Source organism: Antrostomus carolinensis, unplaced genomic scaffold (genome assembly GCF_000700745.2).
Source record: "Antrostomus carolinensis isolate BGI_N321 unplaced genomic scaffold, ASM70074v2 scaffold28625, whole genome shotgun sequence".
Classification (NCBI taxonomy): domain Eukaryota; kingdom Metazoa; phylum Chordata; class Aves; order Caprimulgiformes; family Caprimulgidae; genus Antrostomus; species Antrostomus carolinensis.
The window spans coordinates 12354-23817 of NW_010314777.1; the positions used below are offsets into that span (position 1 = coordinate 12354).

Here is an 11464-nt window from a genome sequence, read left to right on the forward strand (position 1 = left end):
ATGAAAAAATTGGTGTTTCAGTAGTTATTGAGTATCTCTTGTAAATTATCGAAATGTCACAGGGTTGGAGGGCATTCAGTGATTTAATTCAGATAGCCTTGATAGTTCATTTCACTTCAGTAATTTTTAATTGATACCTAGATCTTCATAGCTTGTTCACTTTGCTGTTAAAATTATACAAAGGGAATAGGGCAGAAACAAGTGTGTTCCAACTTTATGTACAGACTGAAATGTTCCAACAAATCAGGGTTTTGTAACTTTAAATTGTGAATGTCTGCATGGGTAAAATTTCAACTTCTGTATAATAATTTTGGATAGTTTTTGTTCCAGGCAAATATTAATATATATAGTCCTGCTCCTTTGTAATCTCTTGCTGTGCTTTGCAACACAGAGCATAGGAGTAGTGTAGTAAGCTTTAATTTCACCAGGTGTGCCAAATAAAACAGAACATTTCCAGGCTACAGGTTTTGAAAGGGAAAGGAAAATGTATGTTTATGTCAGTATTTGCTGTTCTTTGGCAAAAGTGTGGTTAACTCCATTTGTACTACATCTTAGTGATTTGTTCTCCCTACTTATAACTGATAATGCTTCAGATTTGTCAGAAGTCAAATGCTGAGTGCCTCTGAAGAGAGCTTTACAGTTACCATCAATTTCAGACAGTAAGCACTAGAAGAATTGCCAGTTATTTATTTATTCTTTTAGAACTGAACTAACTTCGTTAGGACTTTACAACATCCCCTGTTTTCCCTTTAGAGGTGGTTTAATTTGCAGCATAGTAAATGCTGAGCTCTTTTCTCTAGCTTCATTTTGTTTAAAAGACAGCAGCAGAAGCAGCTCATGACAACTCTTACAAGTACTTCTGTATATTTTTTTAACAGATGATATTTGGGTTGTTTCCAAGACTCTGAACTTTGATCCCCTTGACACTTTCATTGCAAGTAGTGCTTTCTTTGGACCATCCTCCCACAATGAAATAGAATTACTACCACTGAAAGGCTACTGCCCCTCAAACTGGCAATCAAACGGTAAGGTGTACAGCAAGTAATTCAGAGTTGTGGGAGACAACTATTGAGGGAAAAATTGGGCCAGAAATGAGGGATTAGATTAAATTCCTCAAATCTAATACATTATTTTATTCACAGTATTTTTTCCTTGTATCTTTGAGCATGTACCTTCATGCAGTTAAACCTGCAAAGTAGCTAGTAAGGAATTCTAAATGGTTGATGAAATTAGGATAATATAAACAATGTCATAAATAGTATAATATAGGATGCAACTTGACTGTCAGTCAGTATCACAGGGATATGTTGTTACTGTCCTTGAAAAACAAATGAACAGAAACCCCAAGCAACACTCTATGTATTTGTATAAAACTTGTATTTATGTAAAAAGCCATGTATGAAATCTGTGATTTGGCTGTCCTGATGTTCCTGTCTTTGCCTTTGTTACACTCTACAATGACTAAAAAATTGCTGTTTCAAATTTCAGAATTTATTTATTTTCATAATTGTATTCTAGAAATAAAATTTTACTAAACCCAGCACTGTTGTTTTTTAATAAACCACTGACCTTTTTATTCCTTAGCAACTGTTCCCAAGTAAGTTGCAGCCATCCTTTTCGGTTTAACATTTTTGTTTGGGGTATTTCTGTAATATTTTGTCATCAGGGTTTTGGAAACAGTAAGGTTAATCAGCCTGAAGTCAGTATGGGTCACAAGAAACAGATAAATGTACTGCCAAATATGATGCAGGAGTTGGTTATTTTTGCTGTAGAATTGAGCTGAAGTTTTGGGTTTGTTTTGGTGGGGTTTGTTTTTTTTTTTTTAAAAAGAGATAAAACATGCATTATGTGGTCATTCTGGAGCTAGTAACAGTATCTCTCTGCTTACTTTCTTTTAATGCAATATGACAACTGTGTGCTCCATCACAAAAGGCTTTATTAGGAGCACTGAACCTCAAGCTGGTTAAGTGAGTGGTTCAAGTTAACTAATGAGTCTTCTTAGACTTTGATGTAATCATGAGGGAGGGAGTTCCTGCAAAGCACAATTCAGTAAGCTTACATTCAACTCCTGCTCTGAAACCTGGTCAGAAGACTCAAAAATATAGAAAGGAAACTACAGTGGCACATGAGTTCTTTGTGGGCATGTGCTATTAAAATCATGGGCTTAAAATGCAACTGTGGAGGTTGATTTTCTTAGTTCCCTGAGTGTGAATTGCAGGACTGCATCTCTAGAGCAGCCAGGGTCTGGAAGAGTTAATAATACAGCTTTTTAGTTTTCATGTTTTATTTTCTTAGGAAATTTTTGGTCTTTACTTTCTTTGTGATCATAAATACAGATTGTTTCATAATTCTATAACCATTACAAAACTAAAACCCTAATTTGTATGGAAGTAAAGCTTTAAGTATTGTTTAATTGTTGGCAGTGATAAACAATGGCAAAAGAGAGGTAGGATGGTTGCTAAATATATTGGAAATGTGTTATTTAAACAACTCCTCAGCCCCAGAGCCTTAGGAAACCAGCAGTGACTTCAGAAAAATCTAATTGAATGATTGGCATTTTTCTACCCTCTCCCCTCAGCATCCACTGTTGTACACTCTGGAAACAGGCTAGGTGGAACTTGAGTCTGGCCCATTGGACAGGTTCTTATGTTCCTGTCTTGAATTTTATAAGAAAATATCTGCTTAGCTATTTTGATACAGATGGTTTACTTAAAAAATGGATCTCTTGTGTTCAAAAGCCTTCTAAATAACTTCAGTGTTTCTAAAATGAGTAAGGATTTTTTTATCTAAGCCTCATTCCCAGAAGGTTCCTAATGCTGGAATCAAAAATACTTGAAAATAATACAACTTGAAGAGAAGGGCTAGTAAGTCTCTCCTCACCTGGAATGTTCAGTCAGACATGCTAATTGGGTTAACTTGATTGCTGTTACAGGGAGCTAATGACTCTTTTGGCATTTTGTATTGCATTTATCTAGCTGATGTGAAATTTTGCCTACTTTCACTTTTCCCTGATTTTATTTTCTGTGCCCTTTTCAGTGTTGGTTCATGCACTGCTGGTTGGTAATGCTAGTGGTGAGCTTAACTCCTTGAGAAATATGGAGGAGCACTTCAATCCATCCACATTACCACTGATACCATACCTACTGAGAATGTAAGTTACTGGTTTGGTGATGCTGTGCACATACAGTATGTCCATAGGTACAGAAAAAAAAACAACAGAAATACTATTGAGTTGGCCCTATTAAAAAGTGCATGAGGAAAACTAAATCAGAAAAACAGTGCAAAGAATGAGCTGCTGACAGTGCAATTTTCACTGCTATGGAAATGAAAATATATTGGTTGCTTAACTCTAACTCGGGGGATTTAAGTTGTTTTTGTTTTTTTTCTGAAAGCTTAGCTGCAGCCCATGTTTTACAACCTAGAGATGAATATTGGGCATTATTACAATGGGCAGACTGACAGTACAGTCACTGCCTGATCTGTATTTATTGTGTGTGCTTCACAGGGGCTTCAGAGGAGCTGTTTTGCCTTCTCAATATTTAGTGACTTGACACAAAAACTAAAATGAAATTATTTTTTTAGAGAGTCAGAGCAATATAGAGATGTTTCCAAGACTGCTTACAATTCATTGTGTAAAACGAGTAATTAAATGGATCCTTGCTACCTCTGAGGTTTTTCTACCACTCTTAATTCTGTCAGCCTCGTGGCATTAGACAAGTCAGACTGAAAGTGTTAACATAAAGCAAGAAGGATAAAACCCAAGAGCTTTTTGTGTATGAGCCAGCTTTCACCAAGGGAGGTGAAAAGGGGCAGGAATAGACAGCTCAGGTACATGTCAAGGTGCAGGGGGCAGCAACTTGTTATTATGTCAGCTGTTAATCATAAAGGAGCAGCATTTCAATGTCAGGAGAGTGAGAATATCAGCACCATGAGATAGAAATTGTACGTACGCAGTATTATGCTGCAACTTCTGACCACTGTGTTTGTCTCAGGAATTTTGATTCTCAAAATGCTACTAAGAGAGTCAACAAAAGAAAATTCACTCCACCTGCCATCAGCCTGAAACACAAGGTGACATACGGACCTGTCAGCACTGAAGTGGCCATGGGACTAGCTAACAAGATGATCCAAATGTTCTCGTTGAACCCAGATCAAGCCACATCGCTGATTCGCATAGCGCAGATGATGACCTCGTGTGAGAACAGCAAGCCAGTGGAACAACATCAGATCTTACCTGTCACTATCATCCGTGGTATGGAGCAAATACTTCTCTTGTCTGCTGCTGTTGTGTCTTTGCAAAAGTGCTAATCAATGTGTAATGACAGTTAGTGAAGTATCACTAATTTCTCTGTGATTAAATAGTAGACTTGTTTCCCTAGTCATATATTTGCAATTCCAGGCACACTCAAAAGGAGATTCTTATGTAGGTAAACATTAACTTAATTGAAATGGAGTGGAAAAGGTGAGCTTGAATGAACTGCCTCTGTGTATGGAACATCCTTTTGAACTCTTCAGTGACACTGCTGCCCTCACCTACTTCATCTATTTCCTGAAATTTCATTTCTTAGAGGAGGCCCCTCTGATAGTGACCCTGACATTATAACATCCGTTCCATCAGCACAGAGCTTTTGGTCTTTGAATTTGCTTTCTGCCTTTTGCAGGATTTTCAACAAGTGTAAAGTTCTTCCCTAGCAAGATCAATACACAAAATTCAAGTTTAGTGTCTTGTGCTTATTTCTTTTCACATTAAAATCACATTTTGTAAATTATTTGTGTTATTATATAAAATGTTTTCTATTACACATTATTCCTTGCTGGTTTATACTCCTTTCTGTTGTTATTTTATCCTTTTTCAACATATGTGGAAACGCTAATAATCCCTTAATTCAAAGATTTTTTTATTTAAATCAGTATTGAAAAGCACTTACCGTAAATGTCAGCATATTTACTTTGAGAGGATCTAAAACTTACAATAATGACGTTCTTAGTACAGATACCACTAGACTTAAATTGCCTGAGCTTCTGTTAGGCCACCAGACATACTATTCTAATTAAAATTATTAGTCATTCCAACATAATCATCTCTCAAATTGCTTATTCTGTACATGAGGACATGGTATGAGGGATGTGCATGCAGATACTTGTCGTTGTTATTATTTTAATGTATTGATGAGACCCCTTAGCAAGTAATGCATGTATTCAACCAGAAAAAATGGGAAAAACAGCTTTGATTCCCCTCCTCTGTAGTTTTTTACCAACTTAGTGCAGGCAGTATACGCAAAGTGTGAGGCAGCTGGTTGTCCCTGGGTACTCAGGAGCTGCTGAAGCAAGCATGAGCAGTGTTTAACAAGATAAACTGAAGTTATAACAGTTGATTAAAACTACTTTCTAGAAACTTTGCACTTGTAATTTTGGCTTTGTCTTCCAAAATACCAGGTGTTTTTGGAGCTGGAAAGAGCTATCTGCTGTCTGTTGTGGTCTTGTTCCTAGTACAGCTCTTTGAGAGCAGTGAAGCTACGGAGGGTCCAAGGCCAGCTCCGTGGAAACTTCTGATTGCTTCTTCCACTAACGTTGCCATTGACAGGGTACTGCTGGGGTAGGTTACTGAGATTTTTACAGACTACTCCTCCAAAACCAATAATACATGTTCCTCTAATGTGTTATCATCTCTTTTCCTTCAAAGTCTACTTGATCTTGGATTTGAGGATTTCATCAGAGTCGGAAGTATTAGGAAAATCACCAAAGCAATTATTCCCCATAGGTAAGAACCTTCATCTTTGAGGGATCAGAAGTGATTCTAAGACTCATGAGAGTATGCATGCTGTGAAATTGGTGTTTTGAAGTAATCCACAATCTGATAGTAAAATGCTTATCTCGGGGTTCCCCCCCTCCACTGCACAGTGGAGAAATTTTATCTTGATTTGGGAATGTCACTTGTTGCTGAATAGAGCTAATGATTATAAATGGGAAGTAGAAGAAGAGAACAACAGTGGTGACAGATTTGGGAGTTTGCACAAGGAAGAAAAGCAAAACAGACAGATTTTTGAAATAGATATATACTGCTGTAGTGATAAGAATTAGGAGGAAGTAACCATAAATTTTAATGTTCAGAGAATTAATGGTCACAACTCACAAATTCTGTACTACTTATCAAAGTTATCTTTGCTATAGTGTTCTGGGCTTTGTCCTTTAGCTACTTAAAAGTAAGCAATCTACATAAAATTCGAGAGAAAAAAAGTAAAGTTCAAGATAAAGATTTGATTTCCATTTCTTGGTGTCAAAAGCCTACCAAGGGTATAAAGTGGTATAAAAACCAAGTTTTACATTGGTTCTACTCCACTCTGATATCAGCTGGGTACTTGAAGTCATTTACTGCATGTACGTGTCTGGCTGGAGTGGTAGGGGCTGAGCTGGTGGGATAAAGGTCTGGTTTAAAACAGGTATTCTACTGAGCTGTCTCAGCTGGTCTGGGATAGGAAACTGCTGGAAAGTTGTTATATGTAAAGTATGATTATTTTTCTATGTTGGGTGTTCACTGAAAGCACTGTTATTTTCAATCATTGTAATGCATGTTATAAAATCTTTTTGAAGTTTACATGCTGGCTCAGGAAATGACAATGAGCAGTTAAGAGAACTGCTTGCACTCCTGAAGGAAGATTTAACTCCAGTTGAAAAAACATATATAAGGAAGAGCATTGAGCAACATAAACTGGGGACCAATAAAACTATACTGCAAGAGGTACAGTCCATGGGATGGGGAAGTGGGGATTGGCTCTGCCTTATCCACAAGGAAACTGGGAATCCCCTCACACCTGCCAAGCTCTTGCTTTTGAGAAATAAACTGAATGTTAGGACTTGGACAGGTTTGATTCCACAGGTGTAGCTTAGTGACTTACCTGTATATGATTTCTCTGAGTTGAACTTGCAGTTCCTGTTTAGTGATATATTATAAGCCAGAAATCCTTTTTGAACATGATTGCAAGCTGATTTAATAGTACCAATCTAGTTTATGGGGTGGGGAGATAAAAAGTTCTGAGTACAACTAGCCTGCACTGTCACCTTGAAACTAAAATTGATATAGTCATAAAGGTAAAAGATAAGGACTGAGCTAAATCTATCCTAGAGTTGAATAACAACTGCCAAGAAGACTTCAAATATATTTTAACTAACTTTATATTAAAGTATTCCTTTCTAAGAATATTGCTGCCTGTAGAAAAACCTCCTCAATTTCTGGTCTACCCAATTTTTTGCCTTTTTTCCTCAGTCCTAGACTTTAAAAATCCCAGTTTGTTGTAGAGCAATTGTAACAAAGCGGCTCTGAGCAATATGTCTCGTGCTTATTCCTACTGGTCATTGCTGCCACTTGGGCTGCTGGGGCTCAGCAGGTTTTGGAGGCTTGTGTCATCTGAACTCTATCTGTACCAGACCAGATCTGGTCTTAAAATATGTGAATCTGTGAATGACGGTAACATAGAAACACCCCAGGCATAAGAAATGGTGACCTGGGATCCTTCTCCATGCGTACACAGTGCCTCTCACTGCAAGTTACAATAGCATTTTTCAAGACCCAGTGAGTATGACACAGCATGCAGGAGAAATGCTCAAATTAATGTAGGGGTATTTACTGCCAGAGCTCTAGTTCTGTACTGCACAGAGATGAACTTTTAAATGACCTGAACTTTTTGTCCACCCATTTTCCCCTCACTAATAATGACAAAGGTAAAAGTGGTTGGAGCGACCTGTGCTGCCTGCCCATTCCCTTGTCTGAATAACCTCAAGTTCCCTGTAGTGATGCTGGATGAGTGCAGTCAGATGACTGAACCTGCTTCTCTCCTTCCTATTGCAAGGTAGGAAAAACCCTTCCTTTTGTTTTTCAGAGAAGTAGTTTTTAGTTAGCAGTGACACAGCCTCAAATAACAGCCAGACTTGTATGTCTTTCTATGAACATGAACCTCAAGGTCTCACCTTAAACACCAGAACAGTAATTTTAAATTGAGTTTAACATCCTTTTAGAACTTTTTTCTTATTTTTTAACGCTCTTACTCAGGTTTCAGTGTGAAAAGCTTGTTCTTGTTGGAGACCCGAAGCAATTGCCACCAACTATTCAAGGGTCTGAGAGTGTTCATGAAAAGGGGTTGGAGCAGACTCTCTTTGACCGGCTTTGCCTAATGGTAGGTGCTACTTACCCCAGCTTTGGAAAAGGTGGAGGGTGACACTCTAGGTCCCGTGATGTCACTGAAAGAGCTCTGGTTTAGATGTCAGAGGGCCAGAGTTTCAGCCTGCTTTTTAATTAAGCAGGCTCTGTTCTAGTGCATTTCTTTCTATCTGCTATTTTCACAGTGCATAAAAATTTGTAAGCATGACAAATGTAAAACAAGAATGAATTGAAAAACAGTGATGGATTGTGACTTTGGATCTTATTGTGCAGTTTTCAGTGACTTTGGATCTTATTGTGCAGTTTTCAGTCCAGGTAGAAGAATCAAGAGCTACAGCATTGGTTTTTGCTTTAGTTGGAGTGAAAGCACGAAGGTTAAGCCAGCTTCCTGCAGGAACTGTTGCCACTTACTCCTTGGTTGACCCAGCTGGCATTAAAAAATAGTTAGTACTTTTTCCCAGTCACACTTTGTGTATCCTCACTTTTTAGGGACATGAAGCAATACTACTTAGGACACAGTACCGATGTCACCCTGCTATTAGTGCCATAGCCAACGAGCTGTTCTATGAAGGAAATCTGAAAGATGGGGTTTCTGAGAAGGACAGAAGTCCTTTATTGGATTGGCTGCCAACACTATGCTTTTATAGTGTTAATGGTGTAGAGCAAGTAAGTTCTTAAACATTTCTTATGTAAAAAGTCAATACTATAGCTTTTCCTCCTTTCTGTTTCTTTTTGCATTCTGTTTGTGAGAGATAAATTTCAATTCTTCCCCATTTCCAGATGGAAAGAGACGGCAGCTTTTATAACATGGCAGAAGCTCATTTTACAGTCAAGCTCGTCCAGTCTCTGATTGCAAGTGGAATAGAAGGATCTGCAGTTGGTGTAATTACACTTTATAAATCACAGATGTGTAAGGTTTGTATCATCTATCATCAATAAAACATGTTTCTTAAAATTTATTTGTTTACTCTAAACATAAACTCCATTTCAACTAGGAAGAGTCAACTAGAAGTGAGAAACAAATCCTGGAAATATTTCCATTTGAAATCCTGACAATATTTCCATTTGGAATCCTGACAATATTTCCATTTGGAATCCTGACAATATTTCCATTTGGAATCCTGACAATATTTCCATTTGTTTTCCTTACACGTGCATGTTAATAAAATGGTCAAATTAAATAGTACATAATTTTCATGCGTGAATTAAGGGCCATAGCAAACTGGTTAACAGAGTGGGGCAGGTTGGAGTTGTACCTCACCCATCACCCAAGGCATGACATGGGCTGCTGTGATGAGCACATGACAGCCCTGCTTGCTGCATGGAACACAGCAGTGTTTGACCAGATAGAGATTCACTGTGTAGTGTTATCCTGTGATCTGTCACTGCACTCTACTTAATTAGTTTGCTTATTGTGTAGACTCAGGCTTATTGAGTGTGTTTGCTCATGTTCAGTGACTGACCAAGTAGCATAACTCACCACCATCCACGTTCATCTGTCTTCAGATCCAGAACTTGCTCAGCGGTGTGCACTCGGAGGCTTTTGAGGTCAAAGCTGTCCAGGTGTCCACTGTAGATGCCTTCCAAGGAGCTGAAAAGGAAATAATTGTTTTGTCGTGCGTAAGAACAAGACAAACTGGGTTCATAGACTCAGAAAGGAGAATGAATGTTGCACTAACGAGAGCCAAGAGGCATTTGTTGATTGTTGGAAATCTGGCCTGTTTAAGTAGGAATAGACTGTGGGGAAGAGTAATTCATCGCTGCCAAGGTAATATTTTATTTTCCTGTACTTCTGAAACCATGCAGCTCATCTTAACTATATATATTAAAATATTAAAGTGTCTATATATACTCTGAAATCTGTATCACATGTAAAGGCTGTAGTATGCATGTTATATAAAACAGTATATTTAATACACATAAAACATAGCATATTGCAGGAAAATCCAAGTATTTGCCGAAGTGTGAGGTGCACGTTTGCAGTATTATCATCAAACTGTTTTTATCCTTGAAAGGGTATTTGTTGTCCAGTAAAGGGAAGGTTTCTTTTGATGCCAAAGAGAATGCTCATGTGGAATGTTGAAACCCCTTACTGCACTTGTACTCCTTGCCCAGTTTGCTCGGGCAGAAACAAATCACAAACAACAGTATTTCTGAACAGGTAATATTTAAATGAAGAAAATAAAAATGCGGAGTGTCTTCCTGCAGCTAGGGGCTACAGTAACTGCTGAATGCAAGAAGAGGTGCCAAAACAGTGATTATTTAATTTACCTACTTGATTGACATCAAAGGGAGCATCTCCTTAATAGTTGAACACTGAAGAAGATAAATTTTCAAAGCACAAGTATTTTAGTCGTGTGATAGGTGTGGGGAAATAGATGTTTGTATCACCACAGCCTCATTACACAATGGATGCTGTAATTATCCTGTTTATTGCTGTTTTTAGGATGGGAAAATGGATTACAACATGGAAGCCAGTGTGAGCAGCAGCTAAACGACATCCTGAAGTGTTACTTGGAGAAATGGAAGGAAGAGAAACAGAATAAGAAAAAGGAGAAGTAAAATGTGCACTTATTCTTATGAAGAACATGTGAACTGTCTGTCTGTACGAATGATTTACATTTCATGTGGGAAGTTGCAGTTTGTATCTCTATGTGCTGATACTTCTGTTTTGACCCCTTGTTTGTATGACTAAAAAAGAATAAAGTACCTTTATTTGCTTGATAACTGAAATACTTTAATATTAATGAAGTACATAATTGTGGTGTTAGTGTTTCATTGTTCTTTGGCTTAGATATACATGTAACATCATAGCTAAGCCCAGTTCTGTCACCTTGCCCACTTACAAATAAATGATATAGAAGGAGTGTGGTTAAAACAAATAAAAGGAAGAAGAACAGAGTACTTAAAGTAAAGTTACATGTCCTTAGTCTATTAAATCTTTGGATGTCAACAAAACAAAATGAGGATGGATTAACCTATATAAAGCTTTTCTCTTTATTTAAACAAGTTTTACAAAAAAAGTACTTACCTGTGTTTGCAAACTAAAATATATATATATATATATTTGGAAAAAGCGCTGTTCCCTAGGAAACTCCTTGTGCCCCCCTCCAAAAAAAAAAAAAAAAAAAAGTCTGGCCAGAGTCTGTCTCAAAGGTGGTTAATGTAGGAATAGTGGAGAGAAGTGGGCTAAGCATGGAAGTGGTAAAAATTCTGGATGCTGCCATGCTGTTAAACTTCCAGAGAAGGCTCTGTGGCCCTCTGACAGCCTCACCTAGAGCAGGTATCCCAGCAGCACCAAGATGATTT

General features: G+C 37.7%; 1 protein-coding gene across 1 annotated transcript in view; it reads left to right on the forward strand.

Annotated features, from left to right (window-relative positions):
- Positions 1-10723, forward strand: part of ZGRF1 (zinc finger GRF-type containing 1) — a 22736-nt gene extending 12013 nt beyond the window's left edge. The window contains exons 17-28 of the mRNA XM_010167761.1: positions 879-1025; positions 3037-3151; positions 3993-4252; positions 5437-5596; positions 5684-5761; positions 6592-6739; positions 7720-7847; positions 8048-8171; positions 8645-8821; positions 8936-9070; positions 9662-9923; positions 10602-10723. Of these exons, the coding sequence (XP_010166063.1) occupies positions 879-1025; positions 3037-3151; positions 3993-4252; positions 5437-5596; positions 5684-5761; positions 6592-6739; positions 7720-7847; positions 8048-8171; positions 8645-8821; positions 8936-9070; positions 9662-9923; positions 10602-10717 (1850 nt within the window). The 3' untranslated portion in view covers positions 10718-10723. The remainder of the gene's footprint in view (positions 1-878; positions 1026-3036; positions 3152-3992; positions 4253-5436; positions 5597-5683; positions 5762-6591; positions 6740-7719; positions 7848-8047; positions 8172-8644; positions 8822-8935; positions 9071-9661; positions 9924-10601) is intronic.
- The last annotated feature ends 741 nt before the right edge of the window (positions 10724-11464 follow it).